The sequence below is a fragment of the Oncorhynchus tshawytscha genome, linkage group LG33 (assembly GCF_018296145.1).
Source record: "Oncorhynchus tshawytscha isolate Ot180627B linkage group LG33, Otsh_v2.0, whole genome shotgun sequence".
Classification (NCBI taxonomy): Eukaryota; Metazoa; Chordata; class Actinopteri; order Salmoniformes; family Salmonidae; genus Oncorhynchus; species Oncorhynchus tshawytscha.
Genome location: NC_056461.1, coordinates 8,707,718 through 8,725,269, shown reverse-complemented (window position 1 = coordinate 8,725,269; position 17,552 = coordinate 8,707,718). Strand labels below are relative to the sequence as shown.

At 47.8% G+C, this 17,552-nt stretch overlaps 1 protein-coding gene and 1 long non-coding RNA gene across 4 annotated transcripts; one reads left to right on the top strand and one right to left on the bottom strand.

Moving 5' to 3' along the window:
• Positions 1-6,363: 6,363 nt before the first annotated feature.
• Positions 6,364-9,496, bottom strand: atg10 (ATG10 autophagy related 10 homolog (S. cerevisiae)). 3 transcript variants are annotated; one of them, XM_024397178.2, is made up of 6 exons: positions 9,407-9,496; positions 8,870-8,976; positions 7,855-8,128; positions 7,477-7,574; positions 7,267-7,364; positions 6,364-7,173 (listed from the first exon to the last, which is right to left on the bottom strand). In XM_024397178.2, exons 2-6 carry the CDS (start codon positions 8,972-8,974, stop codon positions 7,020-7,022), a joined length of 729 nt encoding a protein of 242 aa, XP_024252946.2. In that variant the 5' UTR covers positions 8,975-8,976; positions 9,407-9,496; the 3' UTR covers positions 6,364-7,019. The 3 variants fall into 3 exon arrangements, with proteins under 3 accessions (XP_024252946.2, XP_024252947.2, XP_024252945.2); XM_024397179.2 differs by lacking the exon at positions 9,407-9,496 and adding an exon at positions 9,322-9,389; XM_024397177.2 differs by lacking the exon at positions 9,407-9,496 and having other exon boundaries at positions 8,870-9,400.
• Positions 9,497-16,426: 6,930 nt separating this feature from the next.
• Positions 16,427-17,504, top strand: LOC121841662. The gene is made up of 2 exons (XR_006080699.1): positions 16,427-16,820; positions 17,247-17,504. It is a non-coding gene; the product is annotated as an uncharacterized LOC121841662 (long non-coding RNA).
• Positions 17,505-17,552: the final 48 nt, after the last annotated feature.

The following is a 17,552-nucleotide window of genomic DNA, read 5'->3' as shown; positions in this document are numbered from 1 at the left end:
CATGATAAAGAAATATCAGAGAGATGGATGGAAAGAGAGAGATGGAGGGAAAGAGAGATGGATGGAGGGAAAGAGAGAGAGATGGAGGGAAAGAGAGATGGAGGGAAAGAGAGATGGATGGAGGGAAAGAGAGAGATGGAGGGAGGGAAAGAGAGAGATGGAGGGAGGGAAAGAGAGATGGATGGGGGAAAGAGAGAGAGATGGAGGGAGGGAAAGAGAGAGAGATGGAGGGAAAGAGATGGATGGAGGGAAAGAGAGATGGATGGAAAGAGAGAGAGATGAAGGGAAAGAGAGAGAGATGGAGGGATGGAGGGAAAGAGAGAGAGATGGAGGGAAAGAGAGAAAGATGGAGGGAAAGAGAGAGATGGAGGGATGGAGGGAAAGAGAGATGGAGGGATGGAGGGAAAGAGAGAGATGGAGGGAAAGAGAGAGAGATGGAGGGAAAGAGAGAGAGATGGAGGGATGGAGGGAAAGAGAGAGAGATGGAGGGATGGAGGGAAAGAGAGAGATGGAGGGAAAGAGAGAGAGATGGAGGGATGGCGGGAAAGAGAGAGAGATGGAGGGATGGAGGGAAAGAGAGAGAGATGGAGGGATGGAGGGAAAGAGAGAGAGATGGAGGGATGGAGGGAAAGAGAGAGATGGAGGGATGGAGGGAAAGAGAGAGATGGAGGGAAAGAGAGAGAGATGGAGGGATGGAGGGAAAGAGAGAGATGGAGGGAAAGAAAGAGAGATGGAGGGATGGAGGGAAAGAGAGAGAGATGGAGGGAAAGAAAGAGAGATGGAGGGAAAGAGAGAGAGATGGAGGGATGGAGGGAAAGAGAGAGAGATGGATGGATGGAGGGAAAGAGAGAGAGATGGAGGGATGGAGGGAAAGAGAGAGAGATGGAGGGAAAGAGAGAGAGATGGAGGGAAAGAGAGAGAGATGGAGGGATGGAGGGAAAGAGAGAGATGGAGGGAAAGAGAGAGAGATGGAGGGAAAGAGAGAGAGATGGAGGGATGGAGGGAAAGAGAGAGAGATGGAGGGATGGAGGGAAAGAGAGGGATGGAGGGAAACAGAGATGGAGGGATGGAGGGAAAGAGAGAGATGGAGGGATGGAGGGAAAGAGAGAGAGATGGAGGGATGGAGGGAAAGAGAGATGGAGGGATGGAGGGAAAGAGAGATGGGGGATGGAGGGAAAGAGAGAGAGATGGAGGGATGGAGGGAAAGAGAGAGATGGAGGGATGGGGGGAAAGAGAGAGATGGGGGAAAGAGAGAGAGATGGAGGGATGGAGGGAAAGAGAGAGAGATGGAGGGATGGAGGGAAAGAGAGAGATGGAGGGATGGAGGGAAAAGAGAGAGATGGAGGGATGGAGGGAAAGAGAGCGAGATGGAGGGATGGAGGGAAAGAGAGAGAGATGGAGGGATGGAGGGAAAGAGAGAGATGGAGGGATGGAGGGAAAGAGAGAGATGGAGGGATGGAGGGAAAGAGAGATGGAGGGATGGAGGGAAAGAGAGAGATGGAGGGATGGAGGGAAAGAGAGAGATGGAGGGATGGAGGGAAAGAGAGATGGAGGGATGGAGGGAAAGAGAGATGGGGGGATGGAGGGAAAGAGAGAGAGATGGAGGGATGGAGGGAAAAGAGAGATGGAGGGATGGGGGAAAGAGAGAGATGGAGGGATGGAGGGAAAGAGAGAGAGATGGAGGGATGGAGGGATGGAGGGAAAGAGAGAGAGGTGGAGGGAAAGAAAGAGAGATGGAGGGAAAGAGAGGAGATGGAGGGAAAGAGAGAGATGGAGGGATGGAGGGAAAGAGAGAGATGGAGGGAAAGAAAGAGGGATGAGGGAAAGAGAGAGAGATGGAGGGAAAGAGAGAGGGATGGAGGGAAAGAGAGGGAAAGGGAGGGATGGAGGGAAAGAGAGAGAGATGGAGGGGAAGAGAGATGGAGGGATGGAGGGATGGAGGGAAAAGAGAGATGGAGGGATGGAGGGAAAGAGAGAGATTGAGGGATGGAGGGAAAGAGAGAGATGGAGGGAAAAGAGAGAGATGGAGGGATGGAGGGAAAGAGAGATGGAGGGAAAGAGAGAGAGATGGAGGGATGGAGGGAAGAGAGAGATGGAGAGAGATGGAGGGATGGGGGAAAGAGAGAGATGGAGGGATGGGGGAAAAAGAGATGGAGGGATGGGGGAAAGAGAGAGATGGAGGGATGGGGGAAAAGAGAGATGGAGGGATGGGGGAAAGAGAGAGATGGAGGGATGGAGGGAAAGAGAGAGATGGAGGGATGGAGGGAAAGAGAGATGGAGGGATGGAGGGGAGAGAGATGGAGGGATGGAGGGAAAGAGAGATGGAGGGATGGAGGGAAAGAGAGAGATGGAGGGATGGAGGGAAAGAAGAGAGATGGAGGGATGGAGGGAAAGAGAGAGATGGAGGGATGGAGGAAAGAGAGAGATGGAGGGATGGAGGGAAAGAGAGAGAGATGGAGGGATGGAGGGAAAGAGAGAGAGATGGAGGGAAAGAAAGAGATGGAGGGAAAGAGAGAGAGATGGAGGGAAAGAAAGAGAGGGAGGGAAAGAGAGAGAGATGGAGGGAAAGAGAGAGAGATGGAGGGATGGAGGGAAAGAGAGAGAGATGGAGGGAGAGAGAGATGGAGGGATGGAGGGAAAGAGAGGGATGGAGGGGAGAGATGGAGGGATGGAGGAAAGAGAGGGGAGGGAAAGAGAGAGAGATGGAGGGATGGAGGGAAAGAGAGAGAGATGGAGGGAAAGAGAGAGATGGAGGGATGGAGGGAAAGAGAGAGATGGAGGGATGGAGGGAAAGAGAGATGGAGGGAAAGAGAGAGATGGAGGGATGGAGGGAAAGAGAGAGATGGAGGGATGGGGGAAAGAGAGAGATGGAGGGATGGAGGGAAAGAGAGAGAGATGGAGGGATGGAGGGAAAGAGAGAGAGATGGAGGGATGGAGGGAAAGAGAGAGAGATGGAGGGAAAGAAAGAGAGATGGATGGATGGAGGGAAAGAGAGAGAGATGGAGGGAAAGAGAGAGAGAGAGATGGAGGGAAAGAAAGAGAGATGGGTGGATGGAGAGAAAGAGAGAGATGGAGGGAAAGAGAGAGAGATGGAGGGAAAGAGAGAGATGGATGGAGGGAAAGAGAGAGAGATGGAGGGAAAGAGAGAGATGGAGGGAAAGAGAGAGAGATGGAGGGAAAGAGAGAGAGATGGATGGATGGAGGGAGAGAGAGATGGATGGATGGAGGGAAAGAGAGAGATGGATGGATGGAGGGAAAGAGAGAGATGGAGGGAAAGCGAGAGAGATGGAGGGATGGAGGGAAAGAAAGAGATGGATGGATGGAGGGAAAGAGAGATGGAGGGAAAGAGAGAGAGATGGATGGATGGATGGAGGGAAAGAGAGAGAGATGGATGGATGGAGGGAAAGAAAGAGAGATGGATGGATGGAGGGAAAGAAAGAGAGATGGAGGGATGGAGGGAAAGAGAGAGATGGAGGGATGGAGGGAAAGAGAGAGATGGAGGGATGGAGGGAAAGAAAGAGATGGATGGATGGAGGGAAAGAAAGAGATGGATGGATGGAGGGAAAGAAAGAGAGATGGATGGATGGAGGGAAAGAAAGAGAGATGGAGGGATGGAGGGAAAGAGAGAGATGGAGGGATGGAGGGAAAGAAAGAGAGATGGAGGGATGGAGGGAAAGAGAGAGATGGAGGGATGGAGGGAAAGAAAGAGATGGATGGATGGAGGGAAAGAAAGAGATGGATGGATGGAGGGAAAGAAAGAGATGGATGGATGGAGGGAAAGAAAGAGAGATGGAGGGATGGAGGGAAAGAGAGAGATGGATGGAGGGAAAGAAAGAGAGATGGAGGGATGGAGGGAAAGAGGGAAAGAAAGAGATGGAGGGATGGAGGGAAAGAAAGAGATGGATGGATGGAGGGAAAGAAAGAGATGGATGGATGGAGGGAAAGAAAGAGAGATGGAGGGAAAGAAAGAGATGGATGGATGGAGGGAAAGAAAGAGAGATGGAGGGATGGAGGGAAAGAAAGAGAGATGGAGGGAAAGACGATGGCTTTGGGGAGACATCTGGGGGTACTGCAGCGTCTCTGAAATTGGAACCAGGAGACCTGACATGGCCTCTTCCTCAGTGAATGGACCCTCTGTGCTTTTGTTATGAGCCCCCCCCCCACCCCCAAACTCCTCACCCCCTCTGGACCCTCCCCATCACCCCTGGATAAAACATTTGGGTGAGTTGTGAAACATCAACATCAGAGATTTGAGCTGGCAGGGACCTCTGGCTTGGCTCCAGGCCTAATGAAACCCAACAGTGTGGTACGTATTGAGAGTGCACTCCAGGACTCCGTCTTGACTGTGAACCAATAGTTCGTTTGATGATGGGTACAATGGCCGAGAGAGAGAGAGAGAGAGAGAGAGAGAGAGAGAGGGCAACGGAAAAGAGCTTTAAACTGTCGCTTGTATTCTAACAACAAAGAAACACACAATTGAAACTGAGGGGTCTGAAGAATTCTCAGGTCACCTGGCCTTTGAGGTCACCAGTCGCTTTTCCCTACAAAGGGTGATTCTGCCAGCTGCTGGGGGAGGTAAGATGTATCATTTGGTCAAAACTGAACAGCTCACACCTCTACTGCTTGTTGAAGTCACCTGAAGCCATTATAACAGGGTTGAGGGTCAATTCAGTTTTCAATTGTAATACCCACTAGGTCACTCACACACTGACTGAATCCTACATTGGACCTTGTGAAATGTTGCCTGGAAGCAGAGCTGCATGAATGGCTACATCAGGTAAATCATTCTGCCTTGACATTCACATACACTGAGGTAACATCCGTCTCTGACATCCAGCCTGCTCACAGGGCATAAACCAGTACAGTCTGGCCTGATGTCTGTTTGTGTTGTTTGCAGTCAATCAGTCTTCTAGTACAAAGCCATTGGTGTTTCTGAGAGACAAAGGGAGAGATGATATGGCCATGAGCAAGGAAGTGAAGGAGCAAAATGAAGAATTGTCACAAACTTGTGAAAGTACCATCCGTGGATAAGGTTGTCAGTGCCAGCCAGCAGTGTGTGTGTGTGTGTGTCAGTAACGTTCTCCAGATGGCTCTCTTCCGTGTGTTAGGATCTAGATCAGAGGGGGGCATGTTAACATGACCAGCGTGACTCTTAACCTCCTGTAAACCACTGTGTGCGCGCGCGTGTATATGTTGTGACCAAGACAGAAAGACTAAGAAATAGGGGGAAATCCAGAGAGAAATGGGGACCGAAATGAGAGAAAGAGAGGGCGAGTGTTCCACTGGCAGGTTGCCCTGTATAAAAGCTCTGACATAACCAGTTACGTGGGACTATTTTATGGCTCTCCAGGGGAGTAACGCACACTGATCGCACACAGGGGAATAACGCACACTGTAGTCTGCGCCTGGGTGTGCGATCAGCAGAAGCAGTGCTATCATCCCCGGTAGTTTGTTTCCCGGATGGGGGGGGGGACCTCTCGCTACGTTCATACTTGTATGTGTGTGTGTGTGTGTGTGTCTTGTGTGTGCCATAAACAGCCATGTGTTTCCAATTGTTGTTTATCCAGGGTTGGCATTGAGGAACGTCAGCGAACACAATGCTTTCTTTTAAAAACAGGGTTAACTGATTACACACACACACTTTAATCTGACATTGTCAGAGCTCTCCCTTGGGACATTTATATCAGCATTTCTGTTAGGGTTGCTCGTGCGAACAGATGGTCCCCATAGTCATTACCATAAGAGTGGCTGATGTATACAGTTTGTATTGAACTGTTTCCCTCCCCCTAAATCATACAGTAGAATTGTGTTTCTCCCCTGACTGTCTTTACATTAGGTATAATGACCATACTGTGTGTGTTCATTGGCACGTAGGTTCAATATAGATGCGATACAGTCATATACATGTGTTGTATCAGTACTAAGGCGGAAGAGTTGCCATTATTAAAAGCCAACATTGGTGTTACAACCTGTGATACAGTCAACATGCAACCGTTTCCAATTCAAAAGCAAATTGACCTTGTTAAATCGTATGAGGAGATATGAAACTCTCCCCACGCTCTCGGTCAATGGAGAGGATGTTAGACAAATTAGGGTGAAAAGGTCATCTATTCTACTGCAAAAATACACACGAACAAACTTTTCTCCCAGTTGACCAATAAATTAATTCCTGAGTCTTCTGCCAACAGACAAGGGTCTGGCCAAAGTACAAACTATCATGGATCACAATGCCACTCACACGGTTAGAAGAAGCCCCTTCAGATACGACCAGTCTGTCAGAGACAAACAGGAATCTTACTGAATCTGGAACTGAAAAAAAATATGGAGTTTCTGTTTTCAAAAATCTTCACAATGCAGGCCAAAAACAGTGTGTTTGTCATCAACTTTATTGCAAAGAAATCAAAAAGTTCCGACATGATTGTTGGACATGTTAGGTGATAATGAGAGGTGTACTTAAAAAGTTAAGGTTTGAGGTCATAGGGAACATAAGTTACATCTGACGTCATCTTCAGTCCCCTATCCAGGGACAAAATAGACGTTCATTTGTCTTGTTCCAAAACAACTTTGTCAAGGACAGAGTAGCTCCCATAGAAATCAATAGACATCTCTTTCGTTGCGCCGTGGTTGTCTAGCCTCCTAAGACCAGGTCTGCTCTGACAAAAGGAGAAGTGTCATGTTTCACCCTTTCACAGGTATCAGCACTGAAGCCCATAGTAAGACCCTGTCCCAGATCTATACGTCATCCCCGCTCCCTCTTCTCAGATCCATCACCTGATCTGATTCAACCTAGCAGTTCTGACAGGCCTGAAGAGTTGCAGTAATGTTTCTCACCACTAGGTGCCAGCAGTGCTTCATGTAACGGTTCTCTCTAGAGACTTGCTGTGAAAAGCAGCTGCCATGTCCTCCATCTCATGCCCACTGGACAGACCTCATCAACAAATCTCAAGCTGATGTCAAATCTGGCTCCAATGGAAATTCGCTTTGGAATTATGGGAGAACCATTCAGCCTGGCTTTGTCCCTAGGGCTGGGGGCTGTGGAGAGCTGGAGGGGGCTGTGGAGACCTGGAGGGGGTGTGCGGGGGTTCAGGTACCTGTGTACAGTAGCTCAGAGGAACGTCCAGTCCCACAACAGGACCCACCACACTGAGCCAGGTCACAATGTAGTTCACCTGTCTGCACAGCGGTCAGAGGGCAAAGGTCACACACGAGAACACACACAGGTGTAATACTTTCAGATAGAAGACACATGTTGAGTCTCAAACTCACCGGTGTTCTTCCAGGGCAGCTTTTAGAACAGGCATCATGAACTCTTCTGTCCTGCAGGGGTGGAGCACAAAGAACGACTGGCCTAGCAACGGGTGTTCCTAGAGAGAGAGAGACAGAAGATTGTGTGTGTCGAGTGGAAGTGGGAGATTTATGGAGGAAAGAGATCAAGAGAGGGATACAATCTTACCGTGAGAGGAGAGTGGTACCAACCTGTTGTGTGATGGTGTCCCAGGGTCTGTGCTGTAGTCTCTGTCTGTAGTTAGGATGAACACTGTCCCATACCTCCTCGAGACAGAGACTCCTACCCTCTGACAGAGAGCGAGAGCGAGACAGGGAGCGAGAGCGAGACAGGGAGCGAGAGCGAGACAGGGAGCGAGACAGGGAGACAGAGCGAGACAGGGAGACAGAGCGAGACAGGGAGACAGAGCGAGACAGGGAGACAGAGCGAGACAGAGCGAGACAGGGAGACAGAGCGAGACAGGGACCAGTAAGTGTATAATGAAGTGGACGGCTGAAGACAATGCAAATCCTGTATTTGCAATGTATTACTTCAAATAACCATTCAGCCAGTACTGTCTGGCTACATACCCAGGGTTGAGGCTCTGAAGTAGAGGACAGGAGTTTGGTAGCTGCAGGAGTAGAGGATATGGTATTCATACTGAACGACACTGCTACTACTGCTCTCCTCCTGTATACAACACACTGCGCCATCATCTTCATCATCATCATCATCATCATTATGGAAAGAGAGGGAGAAGGTCCTCTCCTGGTGCTGGTCTGAACTGTTTCCTTGCTGGTCCAGGTTACATCTGGTTCTGCCGGTCCCCAGGGCAGTCTTCCTCAGGTAGCCCTCCTCAGAACCCTTGAATGGAAACAATATTATTAATCAATTGCATTTTATAAAAAGACCTTTCCACATTAGTAGTCACAAAGTGCTTTACAGTTTCCTGGCCTCAACCCCAAAGAGCAAAGCAGAAGTGAAAGCACAGTGGCCAGGAAAAACACAGATGGAAGAAACCTAAGAAGAAACAGAGAGGAAGCCGGTTTAGCGGTGGCTCCAATCTTCATTATTTTTTATGCCAAGATTTTTTTTTTTTTTTGGGGGGGGGGGTCAAAAAATGACTACAATTACCAGAATTCAGCTAAAACCAGCTCAAGTATTCCCACAACTAATTAAAATATATATATAAAAAAGTGCTTGTATCAATATAATAAAAAGGTATGAAATTATTTTTATGTTGAAATACCATCTATTTTTGGGCTTAGTTGTGGTCAAGTTACATCCACTCTGACAAAAATTATCCCGTGGCTTAATCTAGTTGCATACCCCTGCTCTACAGATTCACACGCACCCGATTCCATTCAGACAGACAAACATTCCTCACTCAGCTTCTTCAAGCGACTGGGATAGTCAAGCACCCTAAAAAAAAAAAGGACCTTTCTAACCTTTCCTTAACCCTAATTCTGTGTAACACAAACTAGCCCAACTATACTATTCTCAATGCTGACTAGCCTTTCCTTTCCCCTAAATAGTGTAGGCCTACCGCAAATAAAACTCGACCCTTCTCTATCCTAAAAACACTCTCCCTCCTCCACCCCATACCTTCACTTGTTCCCAGCTCCAGCCGTCACAGAGGGAGTGGGAGTGTTGGAGGAGAAGCTGACAGCACTGACAGAACGTCTCCTCATCCAGAAAACAGCTACTCATCTCTGGAGGGGGAAATGGGGGAATAGTAACATGTAACATTCGAATGTTTGATCAACGTTTCTGGAAGTGAGAATGCGATATTTGTACATGAAAGCTGCAACGCAATAGCCTTGTTTGACGCGGTAACAACACGAGATCAAGTTTTTTTTTTTTTGCAAGTTTGGTTTATCACGCTGATTTTGGTTGAAAGCAGGACTAAAACACCGACATCAGCTTTAGGGTGCGGTATGGCCAATGATTGCAATTCACATCAGATGTGCGGGTGATTTTAGTGCCTATTGATGCATTAAACGAGAGATCAGCGGCCGATAATCTGGTGGCCATCGATGAATGCAATAGGCCCATACTGTTCAAGGTTTTCAGTCTTTAATGTTCCCGAGGAAATGTACAACACGCTAAAAACGCACTCTGAAAACAAAACACGTTCCTTACCGGAGCAACTTCCGGGATCTCGTTTGCGGATGGAGAATGAGGAAAGAGCCAATCAGATTTGGCGCTTATAAACCGCCCCTTGTGATAAACTGACTGAATTCCACGATCCCTTACCATTGAGTTACTGTATGTTCCTCACAGGTGGTTTCTAGTGAATTCATTTAATTATTCATTGTAATTATTTGTCTAGATAATTTTAAGTACAAGAAATATTGATGGTTATTATGTCACACGTAGTTTGCTGTGATTCCAGTGCAACAGTTTTGTTGTTCTTCTTCTCCATCTCTTTCGGTATTATGGCGGTTCACAAACAAAAGTTATAGGTGCATGTCGCCACCTACCGTATGGGCTGTGTTTCAGCCTAAATGTCCCTGCTCCCAAAACCTCCCCACTATCCCACCACTTAGGTCCTATCTGATCCTACTCCAGAGACACTATCATTCAAAACGTCCTGTAACTCTTCTGCAGTAAAATCTCACACACCCAAGTACGTCTCTGCAGCTGCCACCGCAGCATCTGTCCTCTTGTGATTTACGTTCTATTCCTGTGGTACTATTTGATAACCATGGCCATGAAAACCGAAGAAGAAAGTACTCTACCGAAGCACACGTTACTCCTATAACTCTATTGGCCTCGGCTTACTCACAGGATCCCTCACCCTGGACCCATCTTCCTCTACAACTTGTTTTTCACTGCCTGTCTCTCACCGGACACCTCTGATCTCCAGCACCACGGGTACCGCTACAGCAGTGGAGGCTGCTGAGGGGAGGGTGACTCTCACACCATGTGTTTGATGTATTTGATACCATTCCACTGATTCTGCTCCAGCCATTACCACAGACATGTCCTCCCCAATTAAGGTGCCACCAACCTCATGTGCCCTATAGTTTACACAAACAACTTTTCCCCCAGTACTACACACTCCTGTGTCTCATCTCCTCCTGCACACTCCTCCTGCACACTCATCTCCTCCTGCACACTTCCCCCGGTACTACACACTCCTGTGTCTCATCTCCTCCTGCACACTTTTCACATCTAGGAATCTCCCACCTACACACTGCTGCCACATGACCATAAGCTTGGCATCTGAAACACTGAATTGGATTTGGGACAAAGTCTCTCACGGCATAACTGACACATCCCAATTTGACTTTGTCTGGTAAAGACGCCGCATCAAAACTCAGTAGTACAGTGTCATCTCTGTTTCACCACGCTCTCCACCAGGTCTGCATCCCGATGGCGAACGGCGGGCGTCAAAGACACCGGGAATCTTCGACTTTAGTTGATCCTCTTCAACACTTAATGCCCACTCCAGTTATCACTCCTTTCGACGACGCCCTGCTCCGGAGAGGAAGGCAAATGACAGTTCTTGTCCCCAGTCACGTTGTGCGGAGTGCACACTCCCTCCCTCTGGATGGCAGAAATGAAAAAAAATCGACACGATTCCACTTTGAGTCAATTTCACCAACCCAATATTCCCCAACCTCCTCTCCACCCAACCTGACACCCCATATGGATCCGCCAGAAGGCAAGGATCCGTTCTCTCCAATAACCTCTCCCACTGAGCCAAAATCATCACTGAGCCAAAATTTATCCTCATTCTCGTCATGTTCAATATCCTCCTGCAACAATCCCTATTCACTTTCAATATGTTCCACTTTCTTCGTTTTCTTCCTGCCCGCCTTCTTACCAACCTCTGTGGGTTCCTCTGACTCCATCTCCAAATCCGACAGCCATTCGGGCGTAGGCCTACCCGCCATCTTCTCCACGACCCTGACTCTCGGTCGCTGTTCTTTCGGCTTCATCGGGCCAGGGATCCAGTCTGGAAGCACGCTTTTGACTGCACCTACAGCTTCGGTACTGCAGTTTAACTGATTCATGGCTTAGAAAGACAATTCTTTTTGATGGCCCCCCCCCATAGACAAGTCAAAATTGAAAACTCCGAATGAGACACTTTAGTCATCACCTTTGTCCACAAAACATCCATTGAATTTTTCAAATTATTGTCACAGAGGCCGTTTTGTGTTTTTTTTCATCACTCACAGCCGAAGATATTCAATTATTATATTCACGCACTGAGGTCATGACCCCAGCTAGATAGGGGAAGTGCCGGTTGGCTTGTTAAGCTGTCCACATGCTCTGACAGAGTTCCCGGAGCATATTCGCAGTGCGCACTGAGCGCTAGTGTGCATCCGGAGTATAAGCCCAGTAAGAAATGGCGCATGCGGACGTGAGTAGATTAAGTTAAAAACAAAGATTGGCCATCTTGGAGCCAGTCTCTAGTTAAGCAATGAGGGAGTCTGGTATATGGCAAATATACCACGGCTAAGGGCTGTTCTTATTTTATTTATTTCACCTTTATTTAACCAGGTAGGCCAGTTGAGAACAAGTTCTCATTTACAACTGCGACCTGGCCAAGATAAAGCAAAGCAGTGAGATACAAACAGCAACACAGAGTTACACATGGACTAATCAAATGTACAGTCAATAATACAACAGAAAAAATCTATATCCAGTGTGTGCAAATGAGGTAAGATTAGGGAGGCAAGGCAATAAATAGGCCGTAGTGGTGAAGTAATTACAATTTAGCAATTAACACTGGAGTGATATACCATGGCTGTCAGCCAATCAGCATCCAGGAGCCAAACTACCCAGTTTATAATGAAGAACCGAGGAGGTGAGGTATATAGAATAAGGGTTGTTTTTAGGCACGACGCAAAGACGCATTCAGGGCTCAAACCATTCTTATTACACCTCAGTGGTTATACGGATGGTTTGACCAGTTGTTGCTACCGGTACATGTCCATCTAGTTGTTGCATTGGGGATAACAGTTGACAACTGTAGCATTTTAGCTAAGCATAACCCTAACCTTGGATCCTAACCTTAACCCTCCTGCAGTGTTTCTGGTCGGATTGGACCGATTTACAAGTTCTCTCTCTGAAAAATGTAGTTCATTTAATCTGATTGTCATAAGGTTCCATGACTTGTCCACATAGGGCATCTGAACACACAAAATACATTTGGATGATTTTCATTACATTTTGGGTGTTTTATTTAACTTTTGTACACATGTGCTGTTCCCGGTCAAAAATGACCGGTCATTACAAATGAATGGGTGAGACTACAATTATTGTATAAAATTGAGTTCAGGCACATGCCCATTCATCAGATGGACACACTTCCTCTCCCAGACCCCCACATGCATGTGTGTTTGAGTGTGTGTCAGCCTGGGACCCTGGGTCTCGACCCCGCCCTCTGCAACTGGGTACTGGACTTCCTGACGGGCCGCCCCCAGGTGGTGAGGGTAGGCAACAACATCTCCACCCCGCTGATCCTCAACACTGGGGCCCCACAAGGGTGCGTTCTGAGCCCTCTCCTGTACTCCCTGTTCACCCACGACTGCGTGGCCACGCACGCCTCCAACTCAATCATCAAGTTTGCGGACGACACAACAGTGGTAGGCTTGATTACCAACAACGACGAGACGGCCTACAGGGAGGAGGTGAGGGCCCTCGGAGTGTGGTGTCAGGAAAATAACCTCACACTCAACGTCAACAAAACTAAGGAGATGATTGTGGACTTCAGGAAACAGTAGAGGGAACACACCCCCCCCTATCCACATCAATGGAACAGTAGTGGAGAGGGTAGTAAGTTTTAAGTTCCTCAGCATACATATCACAGACAAACTGAATTGGTCCACCCACACAGACAGCATCGTGAAGAAGGCGCAGCAGCGCCTCTTCAACCTCAGGAGGCTGAAGAAATTCGGCTTGTCACCAAAAGCACTCACAAACTTCTACAGATGCACAATCGAGAGCATCCTGGCGGGCTGTATCACCGCCTGGTACGGCAACTGCTCCGCCCACAACCGTAAGGCTCTCCAGAGGGTAGTGAGGTCTGCACAACGCATCACCGGGGGCAAACTACCTGCCCTCCAGGACACCTACACCACCCGATGTTACAGGAATACGGGAAAGCCATAAAGATCATCAAGGACAACAACCACCCGAGCCACTGCCTGTTCACCCCGCTATCATCCAGAAGGCGAGGTCAGTACAGGTGCATCAAAGCTGGGACCGAGAGACTGAAAAACAGCTTCTATCTCAAGGCCATCAGACTGTTAAACAGCCGCCACTAACATTGAGTGGCTGCTGCCAACACACCGACTCAACTCCAGCCACTTTAATAATGGGAATTGATGGGAAATTATGTCAAATATATCACTAGCCACTTTAAACAATGCTACTTAATATAATGTTTACATACCCTACATTATTCATCTCATATGTATATGTATGTACTGTACTCTATATCATCTACTGCATCCTTATGCAATACATGTATCACTAGCCACTTTAACTATGCCACTTTGTTTACATACTCATCTCATATGTATATACTGTACTCGATACCATCTATTGTATCTTGCCTATGCCGCTCTGTACCATCACTCATTCATATATCTTTATGTACATATTCTTTATCCCCCTACACTTGTGTGTATCAGACAGTAGTTTTGGAATTGTTAGTTAGATTACTTGTTGGTTATTACTGCATTGTCGGAACTAGAAGCACAAGCATTTCGCTACACTCGCATTAACATCTGCTAACCATGTGTATGTGACAAATACAATTTGATTTGATTTTGATTTGAAGTATCCTGATCTGTAGATTTACTTGATTTATCTTGCCCTGAATGAAACTTTGTCATATTGACACTCATGTTCAAGGGGCAATTCTAAACAAATAAATACCTTTTGTAGCTGAGATGGAGGAGAGATGGAGAGAGTCTGTTTGGTACAGCTCTCTGGCGTGTAATGCTCTTTGTCAGATGCACATGATAAGGCTATCTACATCTGTCTGAGGGCTATGGCTGAGTTGGTGATTAGATGTACTAGATGTGTAATTGCCTCTCTTTTTAATAACCCGTGTCTGTACCTGTTCCTCTCCAGGTGGGTGTAGCAGGAGAAACCCACAGTCTGCCGTGTCCACAGTGTTCACGCATGTGGAGAGCGTCGAGCTGGTCCTGCCTCCACACGCTAATCACCACGGCAACACCTCCGGACGACAAATCATGGCTTGGATGGAGAACGCAGCCACAGTGGCAGCCAGGTACCCTCTATCTAACAGGGTTCTATGGCTGTCCCCATAGGATAGCCCTTTTTGGTTCCATGTAGAACTCATAAAAGGGTTCTCCTATGGCAGGGGAAGGCAACCTTGTTCCTGGAGTGCTGCAGGTACTGCAGGATTTTTGTTCCAACTAGGCACCACACCAGATCGAGCTAATTGATCAGTTGAGTGATTGCCTAAATTCACCACACCCGGTCTCCCAGGTTGGTTAAATCCAAAAACACTGCGTCACTCCAGGACCAGTGTTGCCTACCCCTGTCCTGTGGGGACAGCTGAAAAAACCTTTTGGAACCCTTTTTTTCTAAGAGTGCAGGTACACACGCACACCCTACTAACCCTCTCTCTCTCTCTCCAGTCGTTTGTGTGGCCGCTTCCCTTCTGAGGTCTGTAGACATGTTCCGCTTCAGAGGGCCCTCCTCTGTAGGAGACGGACTGGTCTTTAAGGCTGTGGTCAACAACACATTTAACAACAGGTAACATGTCTCGTCATATGAATTCCCGTTCAGATAATGGGATCCTGTGGAAATGGAATTGGCACAGTATTTAAAATGTGTGTGTGCCCATGTGTGTAGTATTGAGGTAGGTATCCTGAGTGGAGGCCTGTAACTGTGAGGAGTGGACCTCGAACAAAGCGCGTCACATCAACAGCGCCTCCCTCATCTACCAGCTGGCTAACACACCTGGAGATGTACTTGCCTGTCCCTCAAGTCACATACACCAACAAGGACAGGGAGAGGAGATACCCGTCTGCCATCTTAAGGAAGAGAAGTATTGATGGCTAGAAAGCACACCCTGTCCTGTAAGGAGGAGGCTCCTATCTCTGTCCCCTGGGATAAAAGGAACCAGGTACTACAACCATGTAATGAACATGACACTACCAGCACCCATCATTCTAGCTAAGCTAGCCTTGTACCTGACTGTTTTTGCCTTCAACCACATCACTGCCTTGCCAGATGACAAGTTGACTAAAGCTGAGACACGCTTTTAGTTCAGCCTCATTATTTCCCTGCTGTCTGTCTGTTAGTGATGCACGGGTCAGCTATTTGTTCAGCCGTAGCCACTCGCAATTGCTAATAACCCATCTGCAACCACCGACTTGTGATAAAGTGAACATCTGAGGCCAGCACCCAAGCCTAACCAGCAAATGTAGAAAATGCGCTGTACAGTTTCCTTTTTATGACGTGCCGGTGTTGTGGTCCGCGTCTCCTGACTTTACGAATTTGTATAGCACCTCAGTCATCATCCTCTTTTACCAGTTTGACCAGATCTTTCTGAAACGTTGCTTTTCTGGCCGTCGTTTATCTTTATTTTGCAGCTCTTCTCTTACCGAATTGAACTCTGACCTTGTACTTTTTGCCTCAGTGAATCATGTTAACGTTCTCCGGCCAAGTTCCCGAAAGCATTTGGCGATTGGTGTGTAGGCCGATTTGGCACGCAGTTAAGTCGGTCCTCTAAAGCTTAGACTTATGCGCCAAATGCCAGATTTTAAAAAATAATGAAAGAACTCAATGTAGCCTTGAAGATATGAATTACAGAAGAACTACGGATTGTATTATTATTATTTGTTTTCTCTTTACTCGACCCGCCCGCCCTTCATCCAAGCAATATTTCATGACCCGAAACCCATCCACTGCAGGTTAAGAGTCAACCCGCGTATCACTACTGTCTGTCTCCTATCGTCCCCTGCAGGTGTATCTGGGTTTTAACAATGTAGCAGCTCTGACTGTACTGACTGGGGAAACAAGACTGGGGAGGCCAGCAGCATCAATGACAAGGTGAGAAACACACACTAATGCATGAATGGAGACACTATATGGCAATTTTCTAAAGGGGATTCTTTGTCCTTTTTTGCTTTTAGTTTCCTTAACATGTTGTATGTTCCCAGATCGGTGTGTTTGTCCATGAGGAGCTGCTGCTTTGTGTCCCAAGTTCAGATGGTCATGACCTCTGCCCTCCATGCCTTCACCCTATTGGCTGACCTCACACTGCGACCTCTTTGGGGGACACTATCTGTAAGTCACCTGTAAACTCGTTACCATTCCATTTATTCCATTACTGAGCCCGTCCTCCCCGGTTAAGGTGCCACCAGCCACATTTTGCTGAAAGTATAAGCGACACAGAGCTTCGTGTTCATTAAACTAACTTGACCTTTAACCTGTCACACCCCCTTCTCCCTGTAGCTGTGAGGAGGTAGAGGGGGCCGATGAGGAGGAGACGGTGTACCACATTAAATGCCCGAGACTTCGCGTTCCCGTTGTCAAAGAGACAGTCCTGTAACGACAAGTAACGGTTTCCTTTAGAGCACGCGTCAAACTCATTCCACGGAGGTGCAAAGTGTCTGCGGGTTCTCGCTCCACCCTTGTACTTAATGAATTAAGGTCACTAATTAGGAAGGAACTCCCCTTCACCTCTGGCTTTCTAGGTCGTAACTGAAAGGAAACACAAAAAGACCCGCAGAGATTCGGCCCTGCGTGGAATACGTTCGGCACCCCCGCTTCAGAAGAATGTGTGCGTCTTCTTGAGTGGAGATGGTTATGGGATCGTTCTGATTCCTGTTAGCCATATGTGTGTGTTTTGTCTTCTACAGGGAATACGTCTTCGGCATCTCCCCCCCCGCTTCAGAAGAATGTGTGCGTCTTCTTGAGTGGAGATGGTTATGGGATCGTTCTGATTCCTGTTAGCCATATGTGTGTGTTTTGTCTTCTACAGGGACCCCTATGTGCTAGGCCTGAGGTCTGTAACCGTGGAAACATCTCCCCCTGACCTCGCCTTCTGGATGATAGCGGGCTGAACAGGCAGTGGCTCGGGTGGTTGTTGTCCTTGACGATCGTTAGCCCTCACAATTCAGAGACAATGTGTTAAAACCATGTGTTCCAGGTGTGTTACCACAACCAGGTGACGTCAGGCGTGTTACCACAACCAGGTGACGTCAGGCGTGTTGCCACAACCAGGTGACGTCAGGCGTGTTGCCACAACCAGGTGACGTCAGGCGTGTTGCCGCATGTAACCTGGCAG